General features: G+C 42.8%; 1 protein-coding gene across 4 annotated transcripts in view; it reads right to left on the bottom strand.

Moving 5' to 3' along the window:
- The window catches only part of LOC121580868 (partitioning defective 3 homolog), a 299,046-nt gene that overhangs the window by 109,237 nt on the left and 175,524 nt on the right, over positions 1–14,285 (bottom strand). For all 4 annotated transcript variants that reach the window (XM_041895983.2, XM_041895984.2, XM_045224827.1 and 1 more), the window contains 2 exons: positions 12,949–13,077; positions 6,019–6,054 (listed from right to left, as the gene is read on the bottom strand). In XM_041895983.2, the coding sequence (XP_041751917.2) occupies positions 6,019–6,054; positions 12,949–13,077 (165 nt within the window). The remainder of the gene's footprint in view (positions 1–6,018; positions 6,055–12,948; positions 13,078–14,285) is intronic.

Below are 14,285 nucleotides of genomic sequence, written 5' to 3'. Positions count from 1 at the left end.
GGACACCAATAATAAGAAGAGACCTGCTTGGGCCAAGAAACATGAGCAACGGACATTAGACCGGTTGAAATGTGTCCTTTGGTCTGGAGTCCAAATTTGAGATTTTTGGATCCAACCGCCATGTCTTTGTGAGACGCGGTGTGGGTGAACGGATGATCTCTGCATGTGTAGTTCCCACCGTAAAGCATGGAGGAGGTGTTATGGTGTAGGGGTGCTTTGCTGGTGACACTGTCTGTGATATATTCATAAAATCGAGCACACAGCCATACAATCTCCATAGAAATACAGTGGGGGAAAAAATATTTAGTCAGCCACCAATTGTGCAAGTTCTCCCACTTAAAATGATGAGAGAGGCCTGTAATTTTCATCATAGGTACACGTCAACTATGAAAAAAAAAAAGCCAGAAAATCACATTGTAGGATTTTTAATGAATTTATTTGCAAATTATGGTGGAAAATAAGTATTTGGTCAATAACAAAAGTTTCTCAATACTTTTGTTATATACCCTTTGTTGGCAATGACACAGGTCAAACGTTTTCTGTAAGTCTTCACAAGGTTTTCACACATTGTTGCTGGTATTTTGGCCCATTCCTCCATGCAGATCTCCTCTAGAGCAGTGATGTTTTGGGGCTGTCGCTGGGAAACACAGACTTTCAACTCCCTCCAAAGATTTTCTATGGGGTTGAGATCTGGAGACTGGCTAGGCCACTCCAGGACCTTGAAATGCTTCTTGCGAAGCCACTCCTTCGTTGCCCGGGCAGTGTGTTTGGGATCATTGTCATGCTGAAAGACCCAGCCACATTTCATCTTCAATGCCCTTGCTGATGGAAGGAGGTTTTCACAAAAAATCTCACGATACATGGCCCCATTCATTCTTTCCTTTACACGGATCAGTCGTCCTGGTCCCTTTGCAGAAAAAACAGCCCCAAAGCATGATGTTTCCACCCCCATGCTTCACAGTAGGTATGGTGTTCTTTGGATGCAACTCGGCATTCTTTGTCCTCCAAACACGACGAGTTGAGTTTTTACCAAAAAGTTCTATTTTGGTTTCATTTGACCATATGACATTCTCCCAATCCTCTTCTGGATAATCCAAATGCACTCTAGCAAACTTCAGACGGGCCTGGACATGTACTGGCTTAAGCAGGGGGACACGTCTGGCACTGCAGGATTTGAGTCCCTGGCGGCGTAGTGTGTTACTGATGGTAGGCTTTGTTACTTTGGTCCCAGCTCTCTGCAGGTCATTCACTAGGTCCCCCCGTGTGGTTCTGGGATTTTTGCTCACCGTTCTTGTGATCATTTTGACCCCACGGGGTGAGATCTTGCGTGGAGCCCCAGATCGAGGGAGATTATCAGTGGTCTTGTATGTCTTCCATTTCCTAATAATTGCTCCCACAGTTGATTTCTTAAAACCAAGCTGCTTACCTATTGCAGATTCAGTCTTCCCAGCCTGGTGCAGGTCTACAATTTTGTTTCTGGTGTCCTTTGACAGCTCTTTGGTCTTGGCCATAGTGGAGTTTGGAGTGTGACTGTTTGAGGTTGTGGACAGGTGTCTTTTATACTGATAACAAGTTCAAACAGGTGCCATTAATACAGGTAACGAGTGGAGGACAGAGGAGCCTCTTAAAGAAGAAGTTACAGGTCTGTGAGAGCCAGAAATCTTGCTTGTTTGTAGGTGACCAAATACTTATTTTCCACCATAATTTGCAAATAAATTCATAAAAAATCCTACAATGTGATTTTCTGGATTTTTTTTCCTCAATTTGTCTGTCATAGTTGACGTGTACCTATGATGAAAATTACAGGCCTCTCATCTTTTTAAGTGGGAGAACTTGCACAATTGGTGGCTGACTAAATACGTTTCTTCCCCACTGTATATTAGCTGTAGAATGGCCTTAATGAAGAGCTCAGTGACTTTCAACGTGACACCTCATAGGATGCCACCTTTCCAACAAGTCAGTTTGTCACATTTCTGCCCTGCTAGAGCTTCCCCGGTCAACTGTAAGTGCTGTTATTGTGAAGTGGAAAAGTCTAGGAGAAACAACGGCTCAGTCACAAAGTGGTAGGCCACACAAGCTCACAGGACGAGACCGCCGAGTGCTGAAGAACATAAAAATCGTCTGTCCTCGGTTGCAACACTCACTACCGAGTTCCAAACTGCCTCTGGAAGCAACATCAGCACAAGAACTGTTCCTTCGGGAGCTTCATGAAATGGGTTTCCATGGCCGAGCAGCCGCACACAAGCCTAAGATCACCATGCGCGATGCCAAGCATCGGCTGGAGTGGTGTAAAGCTCGCCTTGGACTCTGGAACAGTGGAAACGCGTTCTCTGGAGTGATGAATCACGCTTCACCAACAGGCAGTACGACGGACGAATCTGGGTTTGGCGAATGCCAGGAGAACACTACCTGCCCGAATGCATAGTGCCAACTGTAAAGTTTGGTGGAGGAGGAATAATGGTCTGGGGCTGTTTTTCATGGTTCGGTATAGGCCCCTTAGTTCCAGTGAAGGGAAATCTGAACGCTACAGCATACGATGACATTCTAGACAATTCTGTGCTTCCAACTTTGTGGAACAGTTTGGGGAAGGCCCTTTCCTGTTTCAGCATGGCAATGCCCCTGTGCACAAATCGGGGTTCATACAGAAGTGGTTTGTCGAGATCGGTGTGGAAGAACTTGACTGGCCTGCACAGAGCCCTGACCTCAACCCCAAGAAACACCTTTGTGATGAATTGGAACGCCGACTGCGAGCCAGGCCTAATCGCCCAACATCAGTGCCTGACCTCACTAATGTTCGTGGCTGAATGGAAGCAAGTCCATGCAGCAATGTTCCAACAAGAGTGGAGGCTGTTATAGCAACAAAGGGAGGACCAACTCCATATTAATGTCCATGATTTTGTAATGAGCAGGTGTCCACATACTTTTAGTCATGTAGTGTACCATAGGATTCCAGTCATTTCGCTAGTTAGCATTGGCTAAAACTACCTCTAACTTCCTTCATACTGGATGCAGAGATAAAAATGGTATCCATGAGTTCATCTGACTCTGGGGAAGTAGATAAAGGGATTCATAGCCAAAATCCCAAAGTATCCCTTTAATGTATCCCCCTCTACTTCAGATGAGCATCGGCAGCATGTTGTAAGCCATTCTTTGCCATAGGATAGGTAGGTGTTACCCTAGTAACATTGAATGGGTTCAAATCAAATACAAATGTATTTGCCACATGCTTCGTAAACAGGTGTAAACTAACAGTGAAATGCCTACATCCCAACAATGCAGAGAGAAAAATAGAAACACAAGGAATAAATACTCAATGAGTAACGATAACTTGGATATACACTACCGTTCAAAAGTTTGGGGTCACTTAGAAATTCCCTAGTTTTCGAAAGAAAAACTATTTCTTTGTCCATTAAAATAACATAAAATTGATCAGAAATACAGTGTAGACATTGTAATGTTGTAAATGGCTATTGTAGCTGGAAACAGCTGATTTGTAATGGAATATCTACATAGGCGTACAGAGGCCCATTATCAGCAACCATCAGTCCTGTGTTCCAATGGCACGTTGTGTTTGCTAATCCAAGTTTATCATTTTAAAAGGCTAATTGATCATTAGAAAACCCTTTTGCAATTATGTTAGCACAGCTGAAAACTGTTGTGCTGATTAAAGAAGCAATAAAACTGGCACAATTGTGGGTTCGATTACAGGCTCAAAATGGCCAGAAACAAAGAACTTTCTTCTGAAACCCGTCAGTCTATTCTTGTTCTGAGAAATGAAGGCTATTCCATGCGAGAAATTGCCAAGACACTGAAGATCTTGTACAACGCTGTGTACTACTCCCTTCACAGAAGAGCGCAAACTGGCTCTAACCAGAATAGAAAGAGGAGTGGGAGGCCCCGGTGCACAACTGAGCAAGAGGACAAATACATTAGAGTGTCTAGTTTGAGAAACAGATGCCTCACATGTCCTCAACTGGCAGCTTCATTAAATATTACCCGCGAAACACCAGGCTCAACATCAACAGTGAAGAGGCAACTCCGGGATGCTGACCTTCTAGGCAGAGTTGCAAAGAAAAAGCCATATCTCAGACTGGCCAATAAAAATAAGACATAGACACTGGACAGAGGAAGATTGGAAGAAAGTGTTATGGACAGACATCACAAAGAAGAACATTTGTGAGACGCAGACCAAACGAAAAGATGCTGGAGGAGTGCTTGATGCCATCTGTCAAGCATGATGGAGGCAATGTGATGGTCTATTTTGCAACGCCATGCCATTCCCTGTGGACGGCGCTTGATTGGAGCCAATTTCCTCTTACAACAGGACAATGACCCAAAGCACAGCTCCAAACTATGCAATAACTATTTAGGGAAGAAGCAGTCGGCTGGTATTCTGTCTATAACGGAGTGGCCAGCACAGTCACCGGATCTCAACCCTATTGAGCTGTTGTGGGAGCAGCTTGACCGTATGGTACGTAAGAAGGGCCACATCAAGCCAATCCAACTTGTGGGAGGTGCTTCAGGAAGCATGGGGTCAAATCTCTTCAGATTACCTCAACAAATTGACAACTAGAATGCCAAAGGTCTGCAAAGCTGTAAATACTGCAAATGGAGGATTCTTTGACACAATTATAATTTCAATTATAAATCATTATTTCTAACCTTGTCAATAACTACATTTCCTATGCATTTTGCTATATTTCCTATTCAAACTCATTTCATGTATGTATTCATGGAAAACAAGGACATTTCTAAGTGACCCCAAACTTTTGAACGGTAGGTGTATACACAGGGTACCAGTTCCGAGTCGATATGTGCAGGGGTATGAGGTAATTGAGGTAGATATGTACATATAGGTAGGGATAAAGTGACTAGGCAACATGATAGATAATAAAAAGTAACAGTAGCGTATGTAATGAGTCAAAAGTGTTAATACAAACAGGGTCAACGCAGATAGTCCGGGTAGCTATTGGTTAACTATTTAACGAACTATTTGGCAGTCTAGAGCTAGAGCAGTCTAGGCAGGGATAGAAGCTGTTCAGGGACCTGTTGGTTCCAGACTTGGTGCATCGGTACCGCTTCCCGTGCGGTAGCATAAAGAACAGCCTTTGACTTGGGTGGCTGGAGTCTGACAATATTTAGGGCCTTCCTCAGACACCTTCTGGTATAGAGGTCCTGGATGGCAGGGATGTACTGGGTTCCCCTCTGTACTCAAGCATTGATAGTAAGGCGGCATGATATGGGCAAAAAAAATAATAATCGAACTGCGTTTATTTAACCAAATATTGCGATTGGATAAACTGTTGGAATCATAGAAATAGAATGATCTAGCGTTTCGCAGAGAGCAAATTACACAAACGAATTGTATAATTTAGAAAACATGTGGATTTATATTCAGAAGCAAAGTTGAAAGCTGCGTTGTTCATGTTTGGAAAAATCTGTTGACTGCATGCTGTTGTTTGGTCAATGCATGCTGAGTGAATCTGGAGCATGAGGAACTGCCTGCTTGAGTGACAGGGGGCAGGGCTGGTGTGTGGGATTGTGAAGCTGCCAAAAGAGGAAAGACTGAGTAGAGAACTCCGTCAACTCGAGTAATAAATCAAAAGTGAAAAGAAAAAATTGGCATTTCAAAATATCACAGCCTCTTCTGATATGGATATTGTGAAAGTCAATATCGCAACTTCAATAAAAATGTGGATAGTCGTGCAGCCCTAATTGGCAGTGTTGCAGGCTAGCTCCTAACATATTGCAGGAGCCAGGCAGGGTGTTGAGCAGAGGCAACAAGGGGTGGGTGGGCAGGCACAGTGGTGGCTGGTGGCACTTCAAATCAGAGGATGGGTTCATTGTAATGGCTGGAATGGAATAAATGGAACAGTATTAAACACATGGTTTCTTTATATTTGATGCCATTCCATTCACTCCATTCCAGCCATTATTATGAGCCGTCCTACCCTCACCAGTCTCCACTGTGAGTGTAGGGGACAGGTAACAGGTATATGTAGGGTTTAGGTGACTTACCAAATCTCTGGGGCTTTGCATCTGGGGTTCTGCATTCTAGGGGAGACGGGGGATAGAAGAACCAACCGTAGTCAATGACAGATGTTTGCAGCAATACTAACTGAAGGAGGAGCATATACAGTGTATATCAGGCAAATTCATATCTGGACCTTGAAGCCAGTTCCACTGCTGAGTTTCATTCTTTCCCTCTAATCAAGGACTGATTTAGACCTGGGACACCAGGTGGGTGCAATTAAACATCAGGTAGAAGAGAAAACCAGCAGTGCCCATGTTCACCCTGGAGGTAGAAGAGGTTCTCTTTCCTCCATGTAATTTAACTAACCCTAACCCTGGAGGTAGAAGAGGTTCTCTTTCCTCTGTGTAATTTAACTACCCCTAACCCTGGAGGTAGAAGAGGTTCTCTCTCCCCTGTGTAACATTTATATCCCTCCTATCATGTGTCAGATGAGACGGCAGTAGACAGATGAATAGATCTAGTCTGCGGCCCAAATGGCACCCCGTTCCCTATATAGTGCACTACTTTTGACCAGAGCCCTATGGGGTCAAAGGTAGTGCACTACATATGGAATAGGGTGCCATTTGGGATATACTCTGAGTGAAAGAAAGGTCCTGGTCTAATCAGAGGATGAGTATTGATCCCTCTTCTCTGATGAACGGCCATAGGCCCATCGACAGAGGGTGGTGAAGTTGATTGAACCTGCTGTTGGGTGGTGTTGGTGGTGAAGGCTGGGCTCCACTAATGGTGAGAGGAGAAAACCCGTTCCCATTATTATGACAACAGGGGGAATTTAACTGCTGCTTGGCGCTATAACTCAGCCCAGTGCTCGATGGCACAGGTGTTTAAGAATTCCCTATTTAGTTCACTACTTTTGATCAGGGCCCATTGGGCTCTGGTCAAAAGTAGTGCACCATATAGGGAATAGGGTGTCATTTGGGAGGCATATCATGTCACGGAAACATTACTCCTGGGTCTACTGGTCTGGAGTGTGTTGGTGCTGCTAGGGCCGTGGCGGTCACGAAATTTTGTCAGCCGGTGATTGTCAAGCAAATAACTGTCGGTCTCACGGTAATTGACCGTTAATTAACATAAACACATTTAGCATCGCCTGGCTTCCACACAAAGCCTACCAGCCACTGATGCTGACCTTTGGAACAGATACATTTAAAGAAATGTAATAAATCCATGTAATATAGCCTACACCTTCACAATAAATCCATTATCTATTTTAGACAGGTCTAAAGAAGCAGGATATGAATAAAATGTAGTCTATTTCAGAAGAACAGAATAGCATACCCTGAGTTGTCCTTATGTTAGGTCCTGATCTGGCTATGCCAAATGGCTGTAGGCTACACTAGTTCATTTAGCAGACAAGATTTGCTTAGAATTCCGTGGCATTATTTTATGGTATGAAGAATACAATTGAACAAAGCTGAACTAAAATAAAAATAATATATTTTCTCCAAACGATGAGGGAGTGCGCACATGCGGCTTTTCTGTGTTGAGCGGTTAACAAAGAAATAGGTACTCCTATATGCTTAATTTAGAGTTATTAATGCAACTTTAGTTGTTCTACAAACGTTGGGCTATATGTTTGGATTTTTAAAACATTGTAAGGCTGCATGATGCGACTCTAATGATGTTTTGAAAAAAGTAGCTTGAAAGGCATGAGCTCGGTTTTGTTTTTTGCGCAGGCTGTACACACTACATCAGTCACTCATTCACAATTTGACAAGCACTTGATAATGCCTAGAAATTCACGGCGGCATCCCATTTGTGTGGCCGTAATGCACCCTAACAAAATCCATGCCTTTTCCGGCCAGTGGCGGTGTGCCCTTCTCCCTGAGTGCTGCGCGCTCCATCACGTGATCGGGTCTTTCTCACAGGCTACAAGTGAAGACAGACACATCGGGGACACAAGATATTGGTAGAACTGTCCACGTTTACTTTTCGTCAGCCAACATGATGAGTACGCCTAACAAACAGCAAAAGCACTAGCCTATGTCAATCTACTATCCCCCATAGCACAAAGGTCGACCTGTTCTATTCTGTGCGAGAAATAAATAGTCCAAACATAGTCTGGGACAGTTGTGGGATGCGATAGATCCCAAATTAATACAACCACTAGCATAAAAAAAACATTGTTACGCAATGTGGCTGAGGCAACAGATCAGAACGTTTAGCTTAAAATGTTGATATACAGTGGGGGAAAAAAGTATTTAGTCAGCCACCAATTGTGCATGTTCTCCCACTTAAAAAGATGAGAGAGGCCTGTAATTTTCATCATAGGTACACGTCAACTATGACAGACAAATTGAGGGAAAAAAATCCAGAAAATCACATTGTAGGATTTTTAATGAATTTATTTGCAAATTATGGTGGAAAATAAGTATTTGGTCACCTACAAACAAGCAAGATTTCTGGCTCTCACAGACCTGTAACTTCTTTAAGAGGCTCCTCTGTCCTCCACTCATTACCTGTATTAATGGCACCTGTTTGAACTTGTTATCAGTATAAAAGACACCTGTCCACAACCTCAAACAGTCACACTCCAAACTCCACTATGGCCAAGACCAAAGAGCTGTCAAAGGACACCAGAAAAAAAATTTGTAGACCTGCACCAGGCTGGGAAGACTGAATCTGCAATAGGTAAGCAGCTTGGTTTGAAGAAATCAACTGTGGGAACAATTATTAGGAAATGGAAGACATACAAGACCACTGATAATCTCCCTCGATCTGGGGCTCCACGCAAGATCTCACCCTGTGGGGTCAAAATGATCACAAGAACGGTGAGCAAAAATCCCAGAACCACACGGGGGGACCTAGTGAATGACCTGCAGAGAGCTGGGACCAAAGTAACAAAGCCTACCATCAGTAAGACACTACGCCGCCAGGGACTCAAATCCCGCAGTGCCAGACGTGTCCCCTTGCTTAAGCCAGTACATGTCCAGGCCCGTCTGAAGTTTGCTAGAGTGCATATGGATGATCCAGAAGAGGATTGGGAGAATGTCATATGGTCAGATGAAACCAAAATAGAACTTTTGGGTAAAAACTCAACTCGTCGTGTTTGGAGGACAAAGAATGCTGAGTTGCATCCAAAGAACACCATACCTACTGTGAAGCATGGGGGTGGAAACATCATGCTTTGGGGCTGTTTTTCTGCAAAGGGACCAGGACGACTGATCCGTGTAAAGAAAAAATGAATGGGGCCATGTATCGTGAGATTTTGAGTGAAAACCTCCTTCCATCAGCAAGGGCATTGAAGATGAAACGTGGCTGGGTCTTTCAGCATGACAATGATCCCAAACACACCGCCCGGGCAACGAAGGAGTGGCTTCGTAAGAAGCATTTCAAGGTCCTGGAGTGGCCTAGCCAGTCTCCAGATCTCAACCCCATAGAAAATCTTTGGAGGGAGTTGAAAGTCCGTGTTGCCCAGCGACAGCCCCAAAACATCACTGCTCTAGAGGAGATCTGCATGGAGGAATGGGCCAAAATACCAGCAACAGTGTGTGAAAACCTTGTGAAGACTTACAGAAAACGTTTGACCTGTGTCATTGCCAACAAAGGGTATATAACAAAGTATTGAGAAACTTTTGTTATTGACCAAATACTTATTTTCCACCATAATTTGCAAATAAATTCATAAAAAATCCTACAATGTGATTTTCTGGATTTTTTTTCTCATTTTGTCTGTCATAGTTGACGTGTACCTATGATGAAAATTACAGGCCTCTCTCATCTTTTTAAGTGGGAGAACTTGCACAATTGGTGGCTGACTAAATACTTTTTTCCCCCACTGTATCAACTATTAGGCTATTTCTTCACATTATAAGCGCAGCAATGCGCACATGGTAGTAAGCTATAAGCGTGAATGTTCCATTAGCAGAAAACACCATTATCAAAAGTGACTGCAAATGCAATTATGCATGTAATGCTTTTATTATAAAGGCACATTTTTATGGTGAAAATTATCTTCCTCAAACTTGAAACTCACGCGCTGCTTATGTATGCCAGTTAGGCTCTACACCCCTTGTAAAATGGATTAATGTGCTTAATTTTAAAGTTATTTGGCCACTTTAGTTATAATACAAACCTTATTAAAACATATAGGCCTATGGGCTAGGCTACATGAGGTGTGCGACTACGATTCGAAACAAATCGCAAGAAAAATGCATTGTTTCTTATGCTGGGCATCACTCACAAGTGATAATATATAATTCACAAGTGATAGGCTAATATTGTCACCCATCAGAACACTCTTGATTTAATCTTGTTTTTACATACACTACCAGTCAAAAGTTTGGACACACCTACTCATATTCAAGGGTTTTTCTTTATTTTTACTATTTTCTACATTGTAGAATAATAGTGAAGACATCAAAACTATGAAACAACACATATGCAATCATGTAGTAAACAAAAAAGTATTAAACAAATCAAAATATATTTTATATTTGAGATTCTTCAATTAGCCACCCTTTACCTTGATGACAGCTTTGCACACTCTTGGCATTCTCTCAACCAGCTTCATGAGATAGTCACCTGGAATGCATTTCAATTAACAGGTGTGCCTTCTTAAAAGTTAATTTTTGGAAATTATTTCCTTCTTAATGCGTTTGAGCCAATCAGTTGTGCTGTGACAAGGTAGGGGTGGTTTACAGAAGATAGCCCTATTTGGTAAAATTCCAAGTCCATATTATGGCAAGAACAGCTCAAATAAGCAAAGAGAAATGACAGTCCATCATTACTTTAAGACATGAAGGTCAGTCAATATGGAACATTTCAAGTGCAGTTGCAAAAACCATCAAGCGCTATGATGAAACTGGCTCTCATGAGGACCGCCACAGGAATGGAAGACCCAGAGTTACCTCTGCTGCAGAGGATAAGTTCACTAGAGTTACCAGCCTCAGAAATTGCTTCACAGAGTTCAAGTAACAGACACATCTTAACCTCAACTGTTCAGAGGAGACTGTGTGAATCAGGCCTTCGTGGTAGAATTGCTGCAAAGAAACCACTGCTAAAGGACACCAATAATAAGAAGAGACTTGCTTGGGCCAAGAAACACGAGCAATGGACATTAGACCGGTGGAAATTTGTCCTTTGGTCTGAAGTCCAAATTGGAGATTTTTGGTTCCAACCGGCGTGTCTTTGTGAGATGCTGTGTGGGTGAACGGATGATCTCCGCATGTGTATTTCCCACCGTAAAGCATGGAGGAGGTGGTGTTATGGTGTGGGGGAGCTTTGCTGGTGACACTGTCTGTGATTTATTTAGAATTCAAGGCACACTTAACAAGCATGGCTACCACAGCATTCTGCAGAGATACGCCATCCCATCTGGTTTGGGCTTAGTGGGACTATCATTTGTTTTTCAACAGGACAATGACCAAACACATCTCCAGGCTATGTAAGGGCTATTTTACCAAGATGGAGAGTGATGGAGTACTGCATCAGATGACCTGGCCTCCACAATCCCCCGACCTCAACCAAATTGAGATGGATTGGGATGAGTCCGACGGCAGAGTGAAGGAAAAGCAGCCAACAAGTGCTCAGCATATGTGGGAACTCTTTCAAGACTGTTGGAAAAGCATTCCAGGTGAAGCTGGTTGAGAGAATGCCAAGAGTGTGCAAAGCTGTCATCAAGGCAAAGGGTGGCTATTTGAAGAATCTCAAATATAAAATATATTTTGATTTGTTTAACACTTTTTTGGTTACTACATGATTCCATTAGTGTTATTTCATAGTTTTGATGTCTTCACTATTATTCTACAATGTAGAAAATAGTAAAAATAAAGAAAAACCCTTGAATGAGTAGGTGTTCTAAAACTTTTGACCGGTAGTGTATACTAAATAATATATGCTTGAAATTTGTTTTGATTTAGAATGGACCATTATCATGCACCTGTGGTTTATTTTCATGCCAGCCAGGTAGGCTATACTCCTGTTGTAAATATAAGCAATGTGCTTAATATTAGGAAAGTTGAGAAATAAATATAGTAGGCCTAGCCTATAGAAAGCTGATCCTCCTCTTTTTAATAGAGGCCGTCACTCTGTTTTCTCGCGCAATTGCATAGCTTATTGAAATATTGCGCAATATGAGCTCATGGGCTCTCATGAAGTGTTTGATTAGATTTTCGAAAATATTTGCATTGATGTCAGAGTGATTAGAGGGACAATAGAGTGCTGATAACCAGGCAGTTAGCAATTTTGGTAGGCTACTAATGACCATCAGCAGCATCAGAGCTTGGAGAAGCCTAATTACTGTGACTAAACGGTCACGTGGAATTTGACTGCCTTCATGACTCGTGACCGCCGGTGTGGCTGTAATACGGTCACCGCAACAGCCCTAGGTGCTGCTCAATCTGATTGACATTCCACACAACAACAAGTGTATTTCTCAGTCTGTCCCTGGCCTGCCTGTTCCTTCATCCATCCATCAATCAATCTCTCTAATCTGTTCTGAGGGAGCTGAGCGCTATAGGTTCCCACTGAGAATAGCTGGATCAGGGGTTGCGTCCCAAATTCACCCTATTCCCTATAGTGCATTACTTTTGAACTAGCTTTTTGGGCTCTGGTCAAAAGTAGTGCACTATGTATGGAATAGGGTGTCATTTGGGACATAGACCAGGATAATAAAGAGTAGCGCAGTGCCGGAGCAGCACAATCAATCAGCATGCTGAATTGTCATGTTGTGTTAGGAGGAGGATGGGAGGAGAACACGAGACTTACTGGGGAACTGGGAGATTAACTAGATCTGTGACACGGTTTAAGACACACACAACCACAGGATCTAACGACATACATACAGACAGACACACAAACACAAACTTTCCTGAGAGTATGGGACATATGACAAATGGGGCCTCCACTTTCTAAGGGTCCTAGAAAGGAGGGAAGTACAGTTTGCGGTGATAGGAAAGCAGAGAGAGACATACCACTTCTCTGGGCAGGAAGGCCTCCTCCTGTCGTAAAACCACCAGCCCCACAGCCCCTCCCATGGGCGTGGCCCTCAGCAGAGAGACCACCTCCTCCTGGGTCAACCCAACCAGGTCCACTCCATTCACCTGGAAGACAAACGGCAATTAGTAACATACATTGAGACCTCTAAACCCCACACTGAGGAATATGTGACTCGTTTCAGGAAAATAGGCATATGTCGCACGTCACTACTTCACAAGAGAGCCATTTGAACGTAAACTTAAAAAAAAACATTGGGCAGAAATGCCTTCTGGAACATGTGCACTTTCATGTGCCTTATTAACAAATGTGTATGCCATCTGTAAATACGAATAAAATTGTTAAATTACAAGCATAGTTGGTTTAGCCACAGAAAAAGACAGCAACCTTCCCGCTAGCCATGATTGGCTGAGATAATGAGTGGGCTGGACATGCTGAGAGAGGAGTTCAGATTGGTCTGCCATGTAGCACGCTTCTGTCTATAACATGAGCTGGTCAGTATGTGTAGGTAATCCTTTCTAACGCGGCTTTAAAAAAAATATATCACGTAGTAGAACTGCATAAGTGTTGCTCTCCACTTTCTGGAGGACCGAGTTTTGAAATCAGTGGAATTAGAGTATGATAGCTAATGAGATGGATAAAATTCTGCCGTTTGATTGCAAATATACAGACGGAGTCGAAAAGAGAACACACAGAAGGATGTTGTATAAAACACCTCTCCGGATTACATCTTCAAACTAAGGGTAAAGAAAAAAAAAAAAAAGGGCAACCATGGCATCTGTGACAGAGAGGGAGAAGTGTCCATCCATGTACACGGGTAAGATAGTCTAGCTAGCTACATTTTCAGATATTACAAGTTTCTAATCTTGTCAGAAAGTCATTTACATTTCAAGTTAAAGTGTACTGTTAGCTAGCTAGCTAACGTTAGCTGGCTGGTTCGCTAGCTAACATTACGTGTATGATCTGTGTAGTAATATTATTCGTATCTCAGAGCCAATTGCATTGCTAGTTATAGCCTAATGTTAGCTAGCTAACATTGAACCTGGTTGGTTAGCTACCTGCAGATTCATGCAGGGTAGTAATGTTATGAGTTGGGATTATGGTTCATTGTTTAGCTAGCTAGCTACATGTCTAAACAAAAGACTCCACTATGCAAGTAACCATTTCAATAGAATGGTCATGATGTCACTGCGACAACTGTCGATTTACGTAGCTAGTAAATTCGCTCTGGCTATCTACTCTGATTTCATAGCACTCTCGTCTGAGTGTGCCAGAGCACAGAATAACTGACAAATTTACGTACGCTCAACACCCA

This window comes from Coregonus clupeaformis, chromosome 14 (assembly GCF_020615455.1).
Source record: "Coregonus clupeaformis isolate EN_2021a chromosome 14, ASM2061545v1, whole genome shotgun sequence".
NCBI classification, from domain to species: domain Eukaryota; kingdom Metazoa; phylum Chordata; class Actinopteri; order Salmoniformes; family Salmonidae; genus Coregonus; species Coregonus clupeaformis.
This window is presented reverse-complemented; position numbering and strand designations above follow the sequence as displayed.